General features: G+C 53.0%; 9 protein-coding genes across 9 annotated transcripts, besides 2 other annotated features; 4 read left to right on the plus strand and 5 right to left on the minus strand.

The window, feature by feature from the left end:
* Nucleotides 1–280: 280 nt before the first annotated feature.
* NFIA_044490 (Zn(II)2Cys6 transcription factor) lies at nt 281–2612 on the minus strand (the record flags this gene model as incomplete). Its single annotated transcript, XM_001267526.1, has 5 exons — nt 281–823; nt 886–1109; nt 1159–1457; nt 1515–1693; nt 1767–2612. 5 exons carry the CDS (start codon nt 2610–2612, stop codon nt 281–283), a joined length of 2091 nt encoding a protein of 696 aa, XP_001267527.1.
* A 2531-nt stretch (nt 2613–5143) lies between these two features.
* NFIA_044500 (putative MFS transporter) lies at nt 5144–6715 on the plus strand (the record flags this gene model as incomplete). The annotated part of the gene is made up of 2 exons (XM_001267527.1): nt 5144–5366; nt 5424–6715. 2 exons carry the CDS (start codon nt 5144–5146, stop codon nt 6713–6715), a joined length of 1515 nt encoding a protein of 504 aa, XP_001267528.1.
* A 1456-nt stretch (nt 6716–8171) lies between these two features.
* Nucleotides 8172–9994, plus strand: NFIA_044510 (putative MFS quinate transporter; the record flags this gene model as incomplete). The annotated part of the gene is made up of 4 exons (XM_001267528.1): nt 8172–8449; nt 8497–8686; nt 8737–8865; nt 8918–9994. 4 exons carry the CDS (start codon nt 8172–8174, stop codon nt 9992–9994), a joined length of 1674 nt encoding a protein of 557 aa, XP_001267529.1.
* Nucleotides 9995–10059: 65 nt separating this feature from the next.
* On the minus strand, nt 10060–10854 carry NFIA_044520 (uncharacterized protein; the record flags this gene model as incomplete). The annotated part of the gene is made up of 1 exon (XM_001267529.1): nt 10060–10854. The coding sequence occupies one exon, from the start codon at nt 10852–10854 to the stop codon at nt 10060–10062; it is 795 nt and encodes a 264-aa protein (XP_001267530.1).
* Nucleotides 10771–10801: a microsatellite.
* Nucleotides 10855–11475: 621 nt separating the features above from the next.
* On the plus strand, nt 11476–13088 carry isn1 (IMP 5'-nucleotidase ISN1; the record flags this gene model as incomplete). The annotated part of the gene is made up of 6 exons (XM_001267530.1): nt 11476–11500; nt 11608–11690; nt 11736–11883; nt 11928–12722; nt 12790–12929; nt 12984–13088. The coding sequence occupies 6 exons, from the start codon at nt 11476–11478 to the stop codon at nt 13086–13088; spliced, it is 1296 nt and encodes a 431-aa protein (XP_001267531.1).
* Nucleotides 13089–13356: 268 nt separating this feature from the next.
* On the minus strand, nt 13357–15881 carry NFIA_044540 (ATP-dependent 6-phosphofructokinase; the record flags this gene model as incomplete). The annotated part of the gene is made up of 4 exons (XM_001267531.1): nt 13357–13388; nt 13438–14578; nt 14625–15086; nt 15141–15881. The coding sequence occupies 4 exons, from the start codon at nt 15879–15881 to the stop codon at nt 13357–13359; spliced, it is 2376 nt and encodes a 791-aa protein (XP_001267532.1).
* Nucleotides 15882–16950: 1069 nt separating this feature from the next.
* NFIA_044550 (mediator of RNA polymerase II transcription subunit 17) lies at nt 16951–18977 on the plus strand (the record flags this gene model as incomplete). Its single annotated transcript, XM_001267532.1, has 3 exons — nt 16951–17225; nt 17280–17665; nt 17719–18977. The coding sequence occupies 3 exons, from the start codon at nt 16951–16953 to the stop codon at nt 18975–18977; spliced, it is 1920 nt and encodes a 639-aa protein (XP_001267533.1).
* A 352-nt stretch (nt 18978–19329) lies between these two features.
* On the minus strand, nt 19330–20175 carry NFIA_044560 (SDR family oxidoreductase; the record flags this gene model as incomplete). Its single annotated transcript, XM_001267533.1, has 1 exon — nt 19330–20175. The coding sequence occupies one exon, from the start codon at nt 20173–20175 to the stop codon at nt 19330–19332; it is 846 nt and encodes a 281-aa protein (XP_001267534.1).
* A 266-nt stretch (nt 20176–20441) lies between these two features.
* Nucleotides 20442–21690, minus strand: NFIA_044570 (magnesium transporter CorA family protein; the record flags this gene model as incomplete). The annotated part of the gene is made up of 2 exons (XM_001267534.1): nt 20442–21012; nt 21062–21690. 2 exons carry the CDS (start codon nt 21688–21690, stop codon nt 20442–20444), a joined length of 1200 nt encoding a protein of 399 aa, XP_001267535.1.
* A 26-nt stretch (nt 21691–21716) lies between these two features.
* Nucleotides 21717–21746: a microsatellite.
* Nucleotides 21747–21839: the final 93 nt, after the last annotated feature.

Raw genomic sequence — 21839 nt, forward strand, 5'->3', positions numbered from 1 at the left:
CAGGAGACTGCTCTCAGAATGGAGACAAAATATTTACCTTCTCAAAATGGAACTCAGATAGCATAGGTCGCAGAAGAGTCCGTAGCCTTAGAACAGCAAGGTTTATCCTCAAACAAAGCGGAGATAACCCAGTGAACAGTAGCATTGCCATGTGTTTAAGGGTGGTATCGGCAATCTGAGCGGACCGAAAAGTGGCAAGGCGTATGATGGTGTAGTAAAGCCAAAGCCGGCGATCAGCAGCTATACTGTGAATCGCTTAATCCTGTTCGAATTAAAGTGGCTACGAAGAATTCATAGTGGGTTGGATAGAGAAGAATGCTTCAAGATCCATCGTGGAAAAGTCAAAATCCCATCCCATGTCCGACAGATTGAAATCCGGAAGATCCTCGCTGCTCCCGACACTAGCAGAAGCTTCCGGGATATCGCTTTGAAGCGGATTGACTTGAATGTTCGGCATTGTGGGAAGGTACCCTCCCAAAAAGGTGTCACCAGGGAAAGCTTCGCGCATAGGATTTGCCTGGCTCGATGCTACACCACTAGAATAGGGGTGAGCTGATGCCGAGCCCATTGGGTTTGGTGCATATGCCTGACCCTGGACAGGTCCAGGTGGCACCCATTCATACGACGGGTGCAGTTTCTTCAGGACAGTTTGGATAGCTGAAATAGAGCTTGTGATGGGATCCCCCGGCCGCATGGCCCCAAGACATTGGATACCCACGTGAACCCATGGAAGGTGTGTAGGTGCAACTTTCTCATTATACATGAAGTCGTAAATAAGTGCAAAGCAGGCGCTGGTCAGGAAGAAGCCATGATAGCGAAGTTCCTAACGACTTTTTAGCTCCGATATGTGTACAAATCCGGTGTTTGCATACGGGGAAAGCATACCCGAACGAATTCATTGACGATAGCAGCCTCACATAGATGATGGAGAGTTCTGCATGCAGCGTGGACCGCGTGGTCGCACGCCTCGTTCAGCCACGCCGGCATTTCTGTCGGACGTTTAGTTGTGTTGGGCCCAGTCTCGGAAGAAGACTTTTTGGTATCGCGCTGCCATCGCCCGCGAAAGATCAAGAACGGTCGAAATGTCAAAAGAATGGTGTGATAGTATACTATCTATCTTAGCTTGTCCGTCCATTACTCTGCATGTCAATGACTTACAGGTTATGAGAATTGCCTGCCGAACTCCGACATCACCCGGCTGGGGGCATTTGTCAAGCCCAAAGCCAAGAGCAAGCTTCATCTTCTCGTCGTAACAACGAAGGTCTTCTGAAATGGATCTGGCAAGCTTCCACATTTGCAACAATGAGTCGTGTGGTCGGCCGTATATTTCGTTTGCTGAACGAGCCATGACGTTTGTGAGGTGTATGAGAATGAGAATGAATGGATCCTTGGGAGGTGCAATGCCAACGTCCCTCGAAGAAAGCGAACTCGGGCGACCAAGATGAAAGCAAATCCAGCTAATAAGCCGTCAGCAGACCAGTTTACAAAAGCAGAATCAGTGACCAAGGACGAACGTCTCGTAGAAAAATAAGGACCAAAAGGTCAATCGTCTTTGCTCCACTATTTTTCTACCCTCTCCTCCTTCAGTCGGTGATTCCTTGTGCAAGCCAGCTGAGATGGCCTTCCTTGCAGCTGTGCCCAGGTAGAGAAAGGAAGAATTGGGGCGACCTTGCTCCGTTTGATAATGGGCGTGCTAGCCAAGCGTCAGGCATAAACTTACATCACCAAGGACAGAATATACTTATCATCATCAATGACAGCTGTACAGTCTCGAGATTAACCACGTCGTCCCAGGAAGGACAAGACGCCTTGACCCGCTCAAACAGAATATCTCCCCAGCGATAATGCTGTGTGCCCAGGGAGCCCGTGGCCAAAGCCATCAGTAAGATGGAGTTGGCACAAGTGTCAGAGCCGGTACCAGAGGAAGGGAGATACAAGTGTTCTAGCTGGCGCTCATAAAGCTCTTTGGACCAGAATGGTACCAGATGGTACAGCGTTGACAAAAATCGTTGCAGAAATATTCTGGCGAGCTCATACGGCAAGAACATCACCGGTGCGACTGTGGTACCAATCCCCTTATTGGGGTCATGCGTCTCGGCTGGAGTACCGAAGAAGATGCCCCGAACACTGAACATATCAAGCCCAGCCCCAGCCTCTTCGACCTCTCCCTGCGGCTCCTCGGGATGGGTGGATAGATTCGAAACCAAGCCCCGATAAATCTCATGCATAAGAGTAAAATGGGACGTCGGTCCATAATATAGTTGCACCTTGCATGAGGGAGATGCCATGTGCGTTGCCGAAACGCTGTTGTGGAAAGTATAGCTGGCTGATTTGTTCCGGCGGCCTAACGGCTGGGGCAGCGGTGAGGATGGCTGCTGTGTACGAAGCTCAGAGCGCGTAGATTCACGGGAAGCCAGGCCCTCGTCTACGGCGCCATGCTTCTTTTTCTTGCGCTGCCGGATCACATCCCGGTAGACACATGGAGTGTTCCGCACCCGACAGGTCTTGCAGGGGTTGGCTCCATTACACTTGATTTTTCGCCTTCTGCATTCTTGACAAGCCTTGGGTATTCGCCAACCGGATGGCTCGTCTGATTGAAGGATTTCAGCCATTTATTTAAGTAACTGAAATAACCGGACCCTAAGGGGCAAGTTGTTCTCATTGCTTTGCCCTTCGGGTACGTCGCGGGGAAAAACTTCGGATTTACATCACGTGATTGGTCTGTATTTCCGAGTTTGCCCACCACGAGGTTTTGCTACAAAATCGAGGCTGAGGTGAGAAGACGCTCTGTGACGTTCTATCCCAGCTTGATAACACTTAGAACGTTACGAGAAGGGTTAGTTATGTTAAAGAGCGAGCGAGGCCTCGTCTATTGCTTCTCACGGACTATCCCACCAGGAATAGCCTTGACTCCATGACCTCTCGTCCTCTCCGTACTCCTTTCATGCATGCGGGATCGCAAGCTATCCATAAGAGCAAAATGCCATTCTGCGGATGCATAGAGTGAATAGAGCGACTTAGCAAATCGCTCATATAACTTCAGCTGAAGCAATTAGACTGAGCCTGTACGCCAATGCCTGGTGGTTGACTCGTAATAGTTAAGCCTCAGCGATCTAGGCAGGCTTTTTTGAATTGAGCCGATACTGTAACGGAGAAGGATCCTTAGTGTGATGAGGATTGACAGTACTCCGTTCTTCGGAAAGACTGATTCAGCAAGGAGATCATGCGTCTGATGCTCAGGCAAGGATAAAGAGGTGAACGGTACTCCGTAATTCGGAGAGACTTGATTCAATCAGGAGAGCTTGCGTGTGATACCTGGCTCGACTCATGGGTCAAAGATGATGAGGGATTGCTTCATCGCTTTTTCTTTTTGTTCCTTTTCTTTCCCAGCCAGTAAATGCGAAGATGCCAAGGCATGCCTTGCCCCTTGGCACGGCTGAGGGGACGGGATTTTATTCGAAGTGAGGACGCAAAGAGCTCCGGTGCTATGGTAGCTTGGCAAGGATGAGCGATAGAGCAGGGTGAGCCAGGATAGTATAAGCCTTTCACTGATGTAGTTTGTATCTTCCGACTATACATGAGAAGTTCACAGCAGCGCGCCGTTCGCAAGTAAAGTGATAGTAGCTCTGCTGAATATACGGCGAGAAGTGATGGATCAAGTTCGGCGACCGGACGATTGGAGAGTCAAAGGATGGTTTGCCTCATCGAGCCGGTGAATTCATTCCAGCTGCCTGTTGACTAGAAGAGATCAGCGCCATTCACTCGAGTTTTCCTCTTAGGTTGGAGAGTGACGCCTTCTCAAGCTCTTGTTTTGATTCCTCACCTCATTGAGTGCAGCCGCCAATTAGCCGATTCATTCGACTTCATCGTCGGAACGACCTTTTCCCCACATCCCACACTTGATGCTTCCCAATGTTTTACTGTCATTGGTCACTCCATCAATAACAAGTCCGTAACTCAATTCCGGGGTTGTGGGGAGAAGAAGCGAGAGCTAGAGCGCGGGGAGGAAAATGCATGGTTGCCAAGTCACGCGCTTTGGCTGGCTAATGGCTAAGCGTCACGGTGTTTTGACCCAGCGCCACCTCCTGTACTCTCCCCTAAGCATCCTGCGATTCGGCACTATGGCCTTCAATCTGCTTGCAGTTACAGGAGTATGCAAGTGAGTGTATATTATTGAGTTCTATGATGGCGCTTTGTGTTTGGTTGCTCTCACAGTTCCTTCTCGTCCTCTGTCAATGCCAGCGTGAGGGGGTTTGTCCAGGTAAGTTTGCAGTCCTCGCTCTCAAAGACAAGTGGCGTGTGCTAACTCACACCGTCAAACCCACAGTACTACCTCCCTCGCATAAAATTGCCTTAAGCTGATACACATTTTTGGCCTTGGCACTTGCCAAGGCTACATTTGAGTTCTCGTGAAGAGAGGCATTGTCTCGCGGTCGGATCCAGATTGGACACCAGCTGAGGGCCAAGAAGCATCGCTAAAACGTTGATATGGCCGGAACCATTGGATTGGTCGCTAGTTCTCTTGGAAAGGGGATGCTACGCAGCTCATTCGCTAATACTCTATCTACCAATAACACCAACCGTGGTCTGCACGCCAGACAGCCAGTGCGTGGTTGACAAGATGTGGTTGTGCCAAGCGACTAGGTGGAATAGAATTTTGAATCAGGAATCACCAAAAAAGTACGGGGACGGCAGACGCATGGACTTTTTATGATTTTTCCTACCGTCGGCACCTCGGTTTCTTGAGCTTTGTCAGCTTGTCTCACCCTTGTATCTGCCGTCTGACTACCGCTAAGCTATGCCGTCTCTTCACCCTGCGTGACAATGACTCGTCCATTTGAGGCTTGACGTACACCGAACCAGCTCTGATCATTAGCTCTTCCCCACGTTCCAGATCTCGATGACCCCGGATTCCAGATTCTGTCCCCACGCTCTTCCGACAGTCACTCCCGTCCTGACGTTTCGGCAGATCAGAGGCGAGTCTCGTATCCGACGTGAGATCAAGCTATAAATCACCGCTGCTGCATAAATTCTGGGTAGCTCATTGTTCGCACTGATCAACATCCTCGTCAATCATTGACAGGTTCCAACGCCTTTTATCTCGATTGTTTCCGAGTCCGGAAACGATAATCTTTCGCAAGTCATGGCGGAGGAAAAGGGCATTTCACAACTCAAAGAAACTCTAGCCCACGAAACAGCTCATGAGGCCGCCAGCCGTGGTCAGGCTGCAACGGACCAATATGGTCGAGCCTTGGTCGAATTCGACCGTGCGGCGGAATCTCGCCTTCGACTGAAGATTGATCTCTACATCATTCCTACTGTCTCGCTTCTTTATCTGTTTTGCTTCATTGACAGAGCAAATATTGGTATGTTATTCTCTCCACGTCTTATCGCACACGGTCTGACTGACGATCCTGTCTCAGGTAACGCCAAGCTCGCCGGGTTTGAGAAAGACCTCGGCTTGAAGGGTTACGACTACAATGCCCTCTTATCCATCTTCTACATCAGCTACATTGTCTTTGAAATTCCTTGCAATATTGCCTGCAAGTGGATTGGTCCGGGCTGGTTCCTCCCCGTCATCACGCTGGGCTTCGGTATCTGCTCGCTTGGCACGGCATTTGTCCACAACATCCACGCCGCGTCAGGAGTCAGATTCTTGCTTGGTGTCTTTGAAGCGGGTATGATGCCCGGCATCGCTTACTATCTATCCCGGTGGTACCGTCGCAGTGAACTTGCCTTCCGCCTCTCTCTTTATATTGTCATGGCGCCGCTGGCCGGCGCGTTCGGTGGCCTGCTGGCTTCGGGCATTCTGTCACTGGATCATTTCGGCGGCCTGCGCACATGGCGCATGATCTTCGCTATTGAGGGCATCATTACCATCGGTCTCGCGTTGATCTCTTTCTTTACTCTTACCGACCGGCCTGCGACAGCTCGCTGGCTGACGCAGGAGGAGAAGGACCTGGCGATCGCTCGAGTCAAGTCGGAGCGTGTGGGAACCACGGAAGTGCTGGACAAGATTGATAAGGCTAAGACACTCCGGGGCATCTTCAGCCCCGTCACCCTGGCCACCTCTTTCATCTTCCTCCTCAACAATATCACGGTCCAAGGCCTGGCCTTCTTCGCACCCACGATTGTCAGGACCATCTACCAACACAGCACCGTGGTGTCCCAGCAGCTGCACACTGTTCCTCCATATGTTGTCGGAGCGTTCTTCACTGTGTTGTTCCCTTTCCTCAGCTGGCGATTTGACCGGCGCATGATCTTCTTCGTGATCGGGCCCCCTCTGATGATGGCGGGGTACATCATGTTCCTGGCCAGCACTGACGCCATGGTCCGCTACGGCGCGACGTTTTTGATTGCTAGTGGTGCGTTCGCCTTTGGCGCTCTGTGCAATGCGAATTCATCGAACAACGTGGTGTCTGACACTGCACGGTCATCGGCTATCGGAACGACGGTGATGATGGGTAACATTGGTGGTTTGATCTCGACATGGTCGTTTTTGCCCTTTGACGCTCCGAATTATCATATCGGCAACGGTCTCAACCTGGCCACCTCGTCCATGACGATGATTCTCGGAGCATTGCTCTGGGGGTGGATGCGGTGGGATAACAAGAGACGCGAGAAGGTGGATGTTGACCAGGCTCTGGCTGGTCTGTCCCTGTTGCAGATCCAGGATCTCGATTGGCGCAATCCTGCTTTCCGCTGGCGTGACTAATAGGATGTCTGTGCTTATATCTGGCCTCATGACCTTTCTCCACTCAACGGTGTCTCAACTGAATACTGACTCCTTGTTGTATTATGAGATAGCAATGGCTTGTATAAGAATTATCAATATGACTATTTGAGATCTATTATATCCGTCAGTCGACCACAGTACTCCGTACTACTACTGAATTTCCATGGTTGGTTGCCATCCTGTCCATGTGGAGGGTGGGATGAACCAATGAGAGTTGGAGGTTTTGTAAATTTCCCGTCCCATTGCATCCCCGCAGCGAGACACTCCAGTGGAGAATTCAACCCCAGACCCCGGCTTGTAGCAGGCACCATCCACTCAACAACTCACAATTCTTATGGCTAATCTTCGGAGAACGCCGAGTTACAGACGGCTCAATCAGGCTAGGCACACGCCGAACCATGCTTCCTTGCGATCGTCGGTGGAATCGCTGCTGGAGTTGGATACGCTAGTCACGCCGTCATCGACGATGTTGTCGCTTCGGACAAGGACCGAATAGGCCTTTCTCGCTGGCCATTCTATGAAGTGGATAATGAGATGCATTGACTCGGTACGGCGGGGCTACTGCTGATGGGAAAGGATGATCTGAGAGCCAGCGAATGCTTTCCTAAACTGCCTGATGTGCTGCTCATGCTGACAACAGTTCACCGTGTACATGTGCGACTGGCGAATCAAACATGACCATTCGAACTTCCGAGAAACGGAACTTCGAGTCGGGTCCGAGTGTAGAGTGAATCTAGAGTTGAAAACATCCCGATCCTATGAGGCATTTCCAGCGCTAAGCAGTCGGTCATGTTTCGGAACTTGACCGAGCCTTTATTATGCGGAGATGAGGCCACAAGCCGGCATGGACTTGTTCGTTGAATTGTTTCTCAAAGTGACTGAGAAAGGAGGATAAATATGATGAATGTGTGAGTTATTGGGTACATCTCATTTCTTTCAAACAACTCACAATACACAAGAACAGAGGATAGACTTCATGCTGAGAGTGGGACAAGGCTTTTGGCGCAGTCAAGAGCTTTCAAGCTCTCGACTCCAGACTCTTAGACTCTTGAGCAAACCTTCAGCAAACCTTAGGTGGGCCAGAGAATAGGCACAAACCACGCGTTCTTGGCCCCCTCATATGGGCCAGTCGGTCACCCTCCGTTTCTCAACCAATGAATCCAAAATGCCATTGACACTGAGTCCCAGCCGCAAGGAGCAATGCATCCATCTCCGGGATATCTTCGTGTCGAGTATGCGACCAAAGTTAGTTTCCTGGTCCTGATCTCGGAAATTTCGACCCCACGCTTCTACTCCGCGTTTTCTCCGCAGTGTTCATGCATGGGGTATAAAGCTGGGGAGTGATCGTCTGTCCATCCCTGTTTGTCCATCACCCTCCTCAACTTTTTCTTGCTCATCTCTCCCACTTGGTATTCTGAACACAAAGGACGAGACGATGGCAGGCGGTCCAAAGAAACCCGTCAACATCTTCCGGTTGAGAAACCTTAACGAACCCAAAGAAGTCTTCAACTGGAGGCTATGGTTTGCGGTTCTCTCATTCGGCCTCATGGGCGCTGCCCGAGGTGTGGATGAGGGTTTGATCTCGGGCGCTTTCAACTCGAAGGATTTCCAGCGGACGATCCACTACAGCCAATACAGTGAGGTCGAACAGACGAACATCAAGGCGAATGTGTCGGCGATGGTGCAGATCGGTTCTGTCGGTGGTGCTCTCTTGTAAGTTCCAGATTTTAATTTGCTTGACAACTTTCTAACCCGAGCAGCGCGTTCTTGGTTTGTGACCGCATCGGTCGTATCTGGGCCACTCGTCAGTTGTGTCTTCTGTGGATTCTTGGTATTGGCATCTTCTTGGGCGCAAACGGAAGCCTTGCCGCCATCTACGCCGGTCGCTTCATTGCAGGATTGGGTGTTGGACAAACTGTTGTGGTGGGCCCGGTGTATCTCGCTGAGATTGTGAGTATACCTTCGCATACGGTGTGATGCAAGCTGACCGTCGTGGCTAGGCCCCCGCGTCGATCCGAGGTCTCTGCACCTGTGTGTTTACCGGTTTCGTGTATCTTGGTATCGTCCTGGCCTACTTTACCAACTACGGGTGCCAGGTTAACCTCGGAGACAACACGCACAAGCGATGGGTGAGTGAGCCGGCAACTGCCTGAGAATCAATCGCAGCTGACAATCACGTAGGAAGTGCCAACCAGTCTGCACATCATCTTCGCCGGTCTGATCTTCCTCCTCTCCTTCCTGCAATACGAGTCCCCTCGCTTTCTGATCAAAAAGGGCAAATACGAACACGCAATCCGCAATCTAGCGCGCGTGCGACACCTCCCTGAAGACCACGAGTACGTCGTGCAGGAGATCACGGCCATCGAGCAGTCCCACCAGGCCGAACTCGAGGCGACCATGGGCTCTGGCTGGCTCGGCGTCATCAAGGAGACCTTTTGCGTCCCGAAGAACCTGTACCGCATCTACCTGACCGTCATGTCGCAGATCCTCTCGCAATGGTCCGGCGCCGGCTCCATCACCCTCTACGCCCCAGATCTCTTCAAGCTGCTCGGCATCACCGGCTCCAACGAGAGCCTCCTCGTGACCGGTGTGTTCGGTATCGTCAAGCTCGTCGCAGCCATCACGTGCGCCCTGTTCCTGGTCGACGTGATCGGCCGCAAACGCGCCCTGCTCATCGGTATCACCCTGCAGGCCATCGCCATGATCTACGTCGCCGCCTTCCTGACCGACGTCCCGGAGATGGGCATCGTCGACGACTTTGTCCTGCCGGAGTCAAAGCAGGGCGTCAGCCGCGGCGCCATCGCCATGATTTATGTCTCCGGGTTCGGCTGGGCGCTCGGCTGGAACTCGATGCAGTACCTGCTCACCGCGGAGCTCTTCCCGCTGCGCATCCGTGCCCTGGCGACCTCCATCGCCATGACGCTACACTTTGCCAACCAGTACGGCAACTCGCGCGCCGTCCCAAACATGTTGCTGTCCACCGACCACGGCGGCATCACCCCCAAGGGCACGTTCTGGTGCTTTGCGGCGGTGACCATCCTCGGTGGAGTGTGGGTGTTTCTCAGTGTTCCTGAGACAGCCGGGCGGTCGCTCGAGAGCATGGATCGCCTGTTCGAGCTGCCGTGGTACAAGATCGGTCTGTACGGAAACAAGGACGCCGAAGAGCGGGATCAGGTGGTGTCGGAGAAGATGCAGATGGCGGAGGAGATGCACGGGACTGCGGCGCACCAGGAGACGGTCGACAAGTCGAGGGTGTAATGGACCAATGTATCCGAATCATGTTGATGTGGAACGCATGTTAATGAACTTATTCTTGCATTAATTCACGGATTTGCCGCTGAATCTGTATCTACTGGAATAATCACAATCCGCGCCTTTCGCGACGCATCTTCCCTAACAGCCTGCTCATCTTTCTTTCCATACCTTCCCGCAGGAAGCACCTCCATCCCCTGCATCTCATCCAGCTCCTCCCACGGGAGAACAACCCGGACCATAATCCCCCTCGGCTGGAAGAACGTCTCATTCCACGTCTTAACCTTCCTCGAAAGCCTCGACCCTCCCTCGGACCCCGAATCTGCATCTATATCATCTGGCCTCTCCGAAGCAGCAATAATCAGATTCATCTCCTCGCGGTTCCGCCTCGCCTTGCGCGCTACCAGGACCGCAGGAATCGCACCCAGCACGCCGGCCATCATCCCGCCCAGCGCGAGGACGCCTACGCCCTTGGCGACTGTGGTCGCCCATTGTCGCGGGGAGAGCTTCACCTCCTCGTTCAGGTCGTCGGTGAATTGGGTCCAGTGGTGGGGGGAGATGTCGTAGGTGGCTAGGAAGGGAGGGTACGCGAAGCCGGAGGTGAAGTAGTCGTGTTTCGAGGGGATTTGGATCCCGCGGGTTGGAGATACGGTGGCGGAGGGTGGGAGTGGTTGTTTGGTGTCTGCTTCTGGTTGTGATTCTGGCATTTTGGGAGATGCAGCTGGGGTGTATGGGGGTGGTGGATCTGATAGAGGTGGGTTGCTGCTTTCACTGAGGAAATGCATGTTCGTGTTCATGTTCATGTTCATGTTCACCTTCACCCGGGTGATGGCAGAGATTTGTGTTTGATTCTGTTGAGTAGGCATCTCGTACGACTCGCACAGTTATATTGCCATAACGAGGACACTGGATGAATGACTCCAGGCATCAATAGCATCGTCATCACCGTCATCATCGCTGGACTAGTATGCGAGTATGACTCGACACGAGAATGTAACTTTAATCTCGTCGAGGTCGATGACTGGCTTGATTTATTGCTCAGAAAATGGTGATAGGCCGGGATATGCCTCAGGCTGATGAGCCATACGAGATGCGGACATTCGATTTGCCCAAGCTTGCATATTTTCTGATGACTCCAGATTTTCTTGTCTCGATCGTATAGTTAATTCTGCTGGTCTGTCTAAGCCACCTTGAATTGCTCACAGCGAGGCTTATTCGCGATAAGATCGGCTCTCCGGCCAATAAGTGATCAACAAGTGATGGCGCAGAATGAGTCACCATGATGCTGGGTCTAGACGGAAGATTCGATGCCAATAAGCACTCAAATTGACCATATTAATCCAATCAAATCCATCATCGATGGGAGTCTGCCTGTGTCTCACCCTGTCTTGGCACCAACTTCTCCAACTCACCGAGCGGGGAACTTCCCGCACTGCTCATCCTCCTCATCCTCCCCTCCTCACCCCTGGCTAACAACACCACTCACAATGACCACTCGGTATCGCGTTGAATGTACGTCTCTTTAAATACGGTTAGAAGACTGATGCTAACCATTTGATAGATGCTCTCAAGGTATGCTGTCAGCCATTGAAGTTGAGCTGGCTGACTCACTCCGATAGTCGCATCGTCGAGACCAGCTGGTGAGTTCTTCAAGACGCGTCGCAACGTCCAAACTAACATAGTCCAGATTGAATGGATCAAAGTGAGTGCACCACTCCATAACCACAGGAGGAAGCTCATCGAATAGGGTCTTCTGGCGGTCCCCTTTGTGCTGCACTCGCAGCCCACCGCTGTCTACCAGGAACACAGCGAGAACCTCGTGGCCGTAGCGGCCGACACCCATCAACGCTACGCGGAGATCTTCCGGGATGTCGAGAAGCTCATCGACGACCACAGTAAGCCTCTTCCCCCTGTTCTCACTTCCATCTAACCCAAACAGTCGACCATGAACGCAACGCCGCCCCCGGCAAGTCCAAACTGAAACTCCTCGTCCCGACCGCCGGCTCCTTCTTCAGCCGGCTCCCGCTCGAAGACGCCTTCAAATACCAAGACGCCAAACGCATGATCAGCCGCCGCCGCTTCGTCGCTCCTTCCTTCAACGACATCCGCCTCATCCTCAACACCGCCCAGCTCCTCGGCCTCGTCCGCGGGCCCGGCCTCGACCTCGTCACCTTCGACGGAGACGTCACCCTCTACGACGACGGCGCCTGCCTTACCCCGGACAACCCCGCCATCCCGCGCATCATCCGCCTCCTGCACCAAGGCGTGCGCATCGGCATCGTCACCGCCGCAGGCTACACCGAGGGCGCAAAGTACTACGAGCGCCTCAAGGGCCTCCTTGACGCCGTCCACGACTCCCCCTCCCTCACCCCCGCCCAGAAAGACGGCCTGGTCGTCATGGGCGGCGAGAGCAACTTCCTCTTCCGCTTCGACTCTGCCTCCCCGCACCGCCTCTCCTACGTCCCTCGCCCGGAGTGGCTCCTCGACGAAATGAAGTCCTGGAAACAGGAGGATATCACCCAGCTGCTCGATATTGCTGAGTCTTCGCTGCGCGCTTGTGCGGCGAACCTCAACCTGCCCGTTGCTGTCCTCCGCAAGGACCGCGCTGTCGGCGTCTACCCCTACGACCGGAGCAAGATCCACCGCGAGCAGCTCGAGGAGACCGTCCTCGTCGTGCAGAATACCGTTGAACGATCTGTCGTCGGCTCCAGACTGCCCTTTTGCGCGTTTAACGGTGCCTCCCCCTCCTTCCCCCTTCCCCAAACTTCCTTTTCACGTGCGTGTAGCTAATGATGAGACAGGCGGAAACGACGTCTTCGTCGACATCGGCGACAAGTCCTGGGGTGTGCGCGCTTGTCAGCGGTATTTCGGGGGGATCAAGCGGTCGCGCACGCTCCATGTTGGCGATCAGTTTCTCTCGGCTGGTGCGAATGATTTCAAGGTGAGTTCGTCCTCTCCATTTTTAAGGCGAATTGAAAGTGACTTGACCGCGTAGGCGCGTTTGGCATCTACGACTGCCTGGATTGCTAGTCCTTCGGAAACAGTGCAGCTACTCGATGAACTGGAGGAGTTGCAGAAGGCGGAGAAGAATCGATCTTGATTATGCGTTCGAACGGTTATATTTCGGTTTACTAGAATGGCATATGGCATGATACCATCATTCATTGACTATGAAATCCTAGATTCAATTCAATATATTTGCCCAGACCACGTAGCCATCGTGTATTCTCAACTCCTGATGCGAAATCATAATCTACCCCAATGTCCAAGTCCAGGGCGTCAGCTATTTTCCGAAATATCATTCAAGGGTCGCGGTCAGCTTCCCGTCTCATCAATCGTATCCCTGGTGTTGCACGGTCACGGCCGCTCTAAGGTGAAGTGGGCGCCGAAGGTTCAATGGCTGTCGACAGTCAGTATTGTAAGACGATAACAGTCTGGGAAGTGCTTACACTCATAGCATGACCACATGGGCTTTCCCGCAGCAGCACGGCCAGACAGGACGTTGACATAGTTCTGAAGCTCCAGCCAGAACTCCGTCTTGGGACGCCGGCGTGCCCAATCCGTCTCCGTCGCCTCCAGACCGTCCTCGCCGCCCATGGCGGAGAACAACACCTGCGAGCCCTTGATACCGATGACCGCCGCCGACATCGGGTCCGCCGCAATCTCGTCGCGCGACTTGCCTGCGTAGTTTTCGAGATGCAGCATACACTTGACCGCCATCCGGAGAGCGCGGATACGGTCCATCGGCGATGGCTTACCTCCTTGCTGGAAGTGGCCAGGGACCGCCGAGCGAGACTCGAACCGACCCTTGGCCTCCTCCTTGAAGATGTCGGCGATGACCTGTGTGGTATAGGTGCTGGAGGCACATTCGTTGCGCAGGATGAGCTTTCCGGCACGGTTGGCTCCCTTGTCACGGGCAAAGTTCTCGCGCAGGAAGTCAATGTCATTCGAGAGCATCTTGATGTCTATGCCCTCTTCGGGAATGTACACGGCTGTAGCGCCGACGGCGAGACCAGCGGTAGTGGCGATGTAGCCCGACTTACCACCTTGTGTCTCGATGACGAAGACACGACGACGAGAGGACGACGCCGACTGGCGGATGGCGTCGCAGAAATCAATCAAGGTGTTGAGACAGGTGTCGCTTCCCAGCGAGTACTCGGTTCCAGGCACATTGTTCGAAATCGTAGCGGGCAACACAACCATGGGGATCTTGAAAGCAGGATATTTATCGCGGGCCTGACGGAGCTGGCTGACTGCCGTGAAGGCTTCGAAACCACCAACCACGAACAGTGCGTCAAACTTGTACTTCTCGAAGCACATTGCAGTGGTCTCGAAATCCTCGGACGGCAGGCTACGGTTTGTTCCAATATCCGATCCACCCTCGTTAACCCAGGCATCGGACTCCAGCCACTTGACTTCACGAACAGAGCCCACAGGCTGATCATCGTGGTGACGGCAAAGGCCGGGGAAACCGTTGTGAATCGCAAGGGGGGTGTGTCCACGAGTGAGGCAGTAACCGACAGCGGCGCGGGTGGCTTGGTTCATGCCTCCGGCCGGGGCACCGACGTGGATGATGGCAATTCTCATTCTCTATTTTGAATTAGCCAAGCCGGCTGACTGAGAGATAGCAACGCACCTTGTCTTCAGGGAGGATCATCTTGGGATGATCAGGTGTGGCAGTGTTGCGATAGGCAAAGTGGTATTCTTTGAATTCGGCATCCCGCATTCTCATCGCTGCCTCAAAGTCCTTGTCATGGATGAGCTTCGCTACATGCTTGGTTTCTTGCACTGCGTCCATCAGCGGTGTCCGCATGATCTTGTTCTCACGAATGGTAATGACTGGCGATGGCGAGTCCGGCTTCATATCCAGAACGGCCCGGACGGCTTCAACACCCTGCAAGGTGGACAGCCACCGGTCATATGCGCATGCTGCTCCTCCTCTCTGAGTGTGTCCCAGCACAGTAACTCTAGTATCCAGCCCGAGTCGCTGTGTGAGAATGTCTTTGATCGTTGAGCTGGAAATCTTGTTGAGACTGCGGTCCTGAGCACCTTCGGCGACGATAACGATAGTACGACGCTTGCCACGTTCTTTGCGGTTCTACAGAGAAGATTCCGTTAATGAATGACTGGTAACGAGATATTTGCGACTCACCTTGGTGATGATCGAGCACATGTCATCCTCCCACCCATCACGAGGAGGCATCTCCGGAATGAACAACCAGTCCGCGCCGGTACTGATCGCGGACATCAAAGCCAACCAACCGCAGTGTCGCCCCATAACCTCGATAACGAAACCTCGCTGGTGGGAAAACGCAGTATCGAAAACGTCGTCGACGGCATCGCAGATTCGTGTCAGAGAGGAATAGCAGCCGATGGTGGCGTCAGTGCCGGACATGTCGTTGTCAATGGAACCCACCAAGCCAACAATGTTCAAAACCTTGTACGGCTTGATCTGTTCCTCAGTCAATTCACCATTCCTGACCAGCTCCTCCAGCAAACCGGGCCATTCCGAACGGAAGACGTCGGCTCCGGTCAAACTTCCGTCACCACCGCAGACAACCAGAGCATCGATACCGCGGAGCACCATGTTCTTAGCAGCCTTGAGACGTCCAGCGCGTTCGCGGAAAGCCATGCTCCGAGCAGATCCGATCAGTGTACCACCCTTGGACAGCCAGCCACGGACATCTTCCCAGTGCAGCTGACGAATCATATGACCACCATGAACCAATCCCTCATAACCTTCGAACACGGCGTACGCTTCGCAGTCGGAGTAAATGGCCATACGGACGACGGCCCGCACGGCTCCGTTCATACCGGGGGCATCACCACCCGAGGTGAGGACACCAATGCGGCGTCTCTTGGGCGGCTCGACGGGCGCTTGTGTTGAGCTCATCCTGTTGACGACCGTAGACTGATCCACAAAGGAGTGTTGTAGGGATCAATCGCTAGACCGGAAAGTGAAGCTCCAGGGGAGTCAGCTGTCGTTGCGACCGAAACTGTAGATAAGTTGTTGTGACGGTGGGGTGAAAGATTTCCGGTGAGTGAAAGCGGGAGTGGGAAAGGGTACGTCACAGACACGAGGGGTCAATGGATTCACCAGTTAGCTGACAATGAGCTCCGAGAGCTTGAGATGAGAAAACAGTAGTCTAACAATGTCCGACGAAGGAAGACAGTGATACAAATTTATGGATGATCAACAGCCGACAACCCCTCTTTTGAGAATCCTGCAGTAGAGAATTACCCCCCTGCGTCACCACAGGACTCCAGCACCCATTGTCGACGTCACCCGCCCTCTTTCGGCCTAGCGTCATAAAAGTCACGTGAAACAAATAGGGCAGGGCTAGTGTTGCACGTGCCTGGCCAGTGACGCCATGGCAACCAATCAATCGATGACGGACTACCTCCGTAGAGAGGCAGTACCTACAGAAGTTGATGCGATGCACCGTGTCATTTCAGGCAGTGCTCAACGATTGATCTTAATACCGTCTCAATTGAGTCGATAGAGTTAGTTTTGATAAGCAGGTATAATGCAATTGATAGCAACATTCTCAAACTCATAAAGACAGCTAGTTCTCGCCTGGAAAGAACGCAATTGCCTCTTCTAATCGCTGTCTTTTGGGTGCAATGTGGAATATATATATACTCTGTACAGCCGCGATGTGAGAGGTACCCCTCTACTCCGTATTCGTTGCGACATTCAGGACTACAAGGCATTTGATTAGAACCTTCTTCTTTTATTAGCTAGTTAGCATTAGAGCAGTATTTAAGCTTTAGTAATTATCATCTGCATTAGCATACAACCATGGTCGATTGGCTACGCATAGTGAATTGTTGATTTGACGATGTCTGAGCTCTGGTTGTCACGTGCCTCAGCGTCACTTCCATCTTTCATTTCCAGCCTCAAGAAATCCCTCAGCGCTGCTCACAATTCGTTGACGTAGGGCGCGTCTGTAACCGTTACCATGGCTGACGATAAATTTACTCTTCCCTTGCGCCCCCTGATCGAAAAGCGCGACCGTCCGGATCCGTTGCCTCTCGAGATCGCCCAGATTAATGCTCAGTGGGGATCGTTCCGCGATGTGAGTGAGGAGAGTCTACGCGCGAAGATCGAGGAGGAGAAGAGCAAGGAATACACAATTGAAGAGGAGGAGGGCGAGGGAGCTGGTGCTGAGCTGGACACAACAGAGCGCTTGGATCAATTATACAAACGACGAGCAGAGATCATTCAGTTTGCGATGTAAGGCAACCATTACAGTGATATGGCCGATCGGTCCGTACTGAGGTCTTATAGGCAGGCACATATGGAAGCGATGTTTGCCCTCGATTTTATTTCACTGCTCCTCTCCAAGCACACCCCGCGACAGGCCGAGACCTCCATGTCCGCTTATCTGAAGCAAGTTGCACCACTCGGTTCACTCAATTCAGAAATCATCAGCCCTCCGCCAAAGTCCGAAGCCGTGGTTAGAGACACAAAGACCGTATCGCGTGGATGGAGGCTGCAGAACTTCAATGCTGCTGCTGATAAGTTGTTGAAGTCTGCTTCAAGACTGGAGAATGAAGTCGCGTCCGAGACGAGATATTGGCATGAAGTGTTGGCTGTCAAGGACAAGGGCTGGAAACTGTGCAGGCTGCCCCGTCAGGGACAAACCTTGGGTGTGCAATATGGGTTCCTTGAAGGTGAATTAGCAAACAAGTGACACTGAAATAGGTTCTGACTTCTTTCTTTGCAGCGACGCCGATATTCCGCGACCGGGGCCTCGCAGCTCTACGGAGATCCCAAGATGGCGCACTGATACTGGACAAAGGATTGGTGCCGATGAAAGCAAAGACAGTGCGTGTACGAGTGAAGGATCATGGCATCATCACTGGCTGTTCCAAACCATACCGGTCGGCTGCCCAGGACCCTGATTCAATCGAAGGCCGTATCCTGCAGGCGCGAGATACACTGTTTGAGGAGGAGCTATTCCACGAACTGTTCCGGGAGGCAAGGATAATGGGTAGCCAAGGTGTGACGACACGCCAGAACATGGTTCAATTCCCTGTGTCCGAAGAGCAAGACATTCTACTGGACCTTGTGGACCCCTACCAAGAGGCATATGTAGATGATGAGGAGACGAAATCGGAAGAACATAACGTGCTTGCCGACGCACTTGCCCACTCAATCCGCATACTGCTGTGCTATGCTCATCGGCAAAACCTACGTCGAAGAACACAGCCGCCTCCTGCATTGTCTCCGAGACGACGTCACATTCCCGAATACCAGCTGCTGCGACCGATAATGGCATACTTGCAGCACAGCTTCCATGTGCGGTGGCTAGAGACCTTTATGAAGGATGTTTATGGAGTACTTCAATCAGCAGGCCTCAGTTGTAGCTTCACCGCGACCCCTTATTCATCGGTGAACCTTTCCAACTCTGATCGCTCCGTCCCGAAGGTGGAGGGTCTGATCAGACAGTTTCTTCTGCCACTCGAGACCACATTCTCGGCGGATTTGCTCACACCACAAAGCTCCTTCAAAGTGAAGACACGCACCAACCTGTCGGTACCACCTTTTGGGACTCATTTCGAGATCTTACTCAACCTGCCTCACTACCCCGACGTCCATTCGCCGCACCGCATTGGGCTGCACGATCAGGCGGCAACAATCATTACGCATTTCATAATGCTAGATATTGTCGCGGCGATTGAATCGCAGACCTCACCAGCCTCGAGCATTTCAAAGACCGAAGCCAAGTCTGTCTCCTGGGAGGCGACGTATCCTCACCATGGGGAGTTGCTTTCCGTTTCAATTGATGGAAAACAGAAGAAGATGAAGGTCATTCTATCGCGAGATGAGCTGACCGTCCAAACCTACGATGTGCAAGGCGTTGAACGTTACAGCCGTGCCACACCAGAAACGACACCCGGGTTGCAGACACACACATGGAAGGCAGGCCCTACGACGGCCCCAGGCCTCATGGAGTATGTTGCGGCTGTTTCACAACGGTAGCAAGGAAACAGCCTGCAGGCGCCACTTCTAGCCGATCCTGTCATAGATCATTGTTTATGAGATGTAATCATTGATACCCGATATACTCATCTAAATAGTTCTTACTGCTCAATGCAATATCGGCCTTCCTGCCTCCGAGGCTGGTATAAGCCCTCGGCAACAATTCACACACGTCCTTTCACGTCCTGCCCCAGCATTATCCCCGCTAAAGCTCCTATTGACAGCAAGGAGTTGGCCATGCTGTATCCGTAAAGAGAAGCAGCGGGATAATCCCATCGCTGCGTCAGCGAAGCCCCCGGAGAATCCGATCACTCCAGCATCAAGTTGACTCGACTCTTCAATGTATGCTAAGCTACACAGCCAACCGCATCTTCAATTTATCCTCCCGGACAATTTCTTCCCTTTTCTGCAGCAACTCCTCCATATCCCACGTAACACTCACATACCTCCCACACAACCACTCTCTCCTCTCCTGCGTCAACCAACTCATCGCATCCCCCGCCAGCTCCGCAGTGTCTGTCAGAAGCCCCTGCAACGCCTTGATCCCCATCGCCAACTCCGTCGGCACCCCACCAGGGTGAATGGCATACGCCAACATCCCCTCACCGCCATACTCGGCCATCGCAAACTCCGTCAACCGCAGCACAGCAAACTTGCCCGTCTGATACGCCGACGCCCCCGGCCGCACCCGCAGCGCCCCGATCGAGCTCACATTCACAATCGTCTTTTGCGTCCCCTTCCGCAGCAGCGGGATGAACGCCCGCATGACCAGGTACACGCCCTTGACGTTCACTTCCCAGCATCCCCACCAGTCCGCCGGGTCGCTTTCCGCGATGGGGACCCATGTCTCTGACGTCCCGGCATTATTAATCAGGATATCGAGGTGTCCGAATTTAGCAGCCACTTCCTCTGCAGCGGCCGCCACGCTGGCCTCGTCTGCGACGTCGAGGGCCAGTTTGAGGATTGTTGGTGGCGGGTGGCCTGCTTCTTTGGCTGTGGAGAGGAGGGCGGTCTCCACGGTGTCGAGGGGGCCTCGGGCAGCGATGGCGATGGATGGGGCGCCGGCTCGCGCGAAGGAGTGCGCTGTTGCGAGGCCGATGCCGCGGGAGGCGCCGGTGATGAGGACTTTGTGGTTGTGGTGGGTGGACTGGGCGATGAAGGGGTAGGTATCGTGGTGTTGGGTACTGATGAAGTCCATGTTGCAGTTTGTCAGACTTACGCCTGAGTTACTGATAGATTCTTGTAAAGTAGGACCTTGGGTACAGAAGCAAAGCAGGTTTTATAGGAATATGTTGATCGTTCTGGAAGGGGATAACGGCCGATTTGATGGTAATTCCGATAAATCCGGCAGTGCTGACATATTGATCGTCGACTAAGTGGGTCGCAACCAGGATATCGAAGGCTTGTATAGAGTATTTCGATGCTCTAGCTATTCACCTGGGCTAGGATGACAAAACTAGAACTTCAAAGGAATCGACTCCGTCGCGCAATCGCCAAAGACAAAACGATCAACGCTAGAATAACTCCCAAAATCCCAAACCACCAACCTAGCCCCTTGCTATTCTTGCCTGGTACCATGACATTCATCCCGAACAAACCGGTAATAATCTGCATAGGCACGATACAGGACGCAATCACCGTCAGCCGGCTGAGAGTAGCCACGATCTGATTGCGCATCCGGGTCGAGTCGAAGGATAGCTGACCCAGGTACTTATCCTGTGACCGGGACAGTCTCTGCTCCGAGTGTGCCAGGTTGGAGACCATGGTCAAGACATGGTCCTGAATATCGCTGAGGTAGGAGACCACTTCGCGCGTGGAACCCAGTGCCTCGCAGTGGCGGGCAAAACACCGGATGACGTCGGTTTTGTCGTTGAGGAGTTGCCGGATCTGGAGGACTTGCCTGCGCGATGTGTAGATCTGCTTCAGCGCAAGTCCGATGTCATCTGGTCGGGTGATGGAGACACTGTCTTCCATCGTCTCCACGCTGGCTTCTACGCGGTTGATGAGTGGAGCGAAGCCGTCGACGATGTCGTCGCTGCATCCGTTAGTCAGGGTTATCTCATATAGCAGGGAAGGTGCCTTACATCAAAGCGTACGATATCCAGTCACTTGTTAAAAAGAGATGGCTTTGATGGTCCTTGATCCGACTTCGGACATGACTGGTATGAGGACTGCTGCCGAAGGTGAAGCTGAGAACTCCCTCTCGGAATATAATAGCATAGACGTTGCACCCTGACGTCCGCGAGCCAGGGACGTCCTCAGCCTGCTGGGGCGGCCGCAGTGAGAGGAAATAATACGGGCCAAAAAGTTCGATCTTTTCCCGGGTCTCGCGGACCTTGATATCCTCCGTCGTCAACGGATGAATATCAAACAGTCGGGAAAGAAGCTCAATATCCCCATCTGAGGGATCCGTGACGTCAAGCCACCAAATGCCATCATGCTCTCCACTGTCAAGTAGCGCGTGGAGAGGTCCATAGATCAACGCCAAAGAGTTGATGCTGGATGCATGAATCACCGAGTCCAGCTTGGTCGTGAAGAAGCTGAACTGTGCTGTTTCGGTATCGGAATAATCTTCCAGGAAATCACGCCTGTACAACTTCTCTGCATCTTGACGCCGACCCTCAAATACCTTTTCCGCCGCCGTGGACAATCCTCGGCTTCCTGTGCGCGTCCTCCGGCTCAGGAGCCGTCTAAGGCCGGAGAAGAGCTCCATCGTTCAGATATAGAGAAAGAGCGGACAGCATTGGACGTAGCATTGGACGTCGCATTGAACTTTGTACGCAGGGTAGGCCCAGAGCCATACTGTTGTTAGTTGAAGCAGTTTGGATGGAATCAAGGATTGTTCCAAATTTTTATCTGGGA

This window comes from Aspergillus fischeri, genomic scaffold, assembly GCF_000149645.3.
Source record: "Aspergillus fischeri NRRL 181 1099437636244 genomic scaffold, whole genome shotgun sequence".
In the NCBI taxonomy this organism is placed as follows: Eukaryota; Fungi; Ascomycota; class Eurotiomycetes; order Eurotiales; family Aspergillaceae; genus Aspergillus; species Aspergillus fischeri.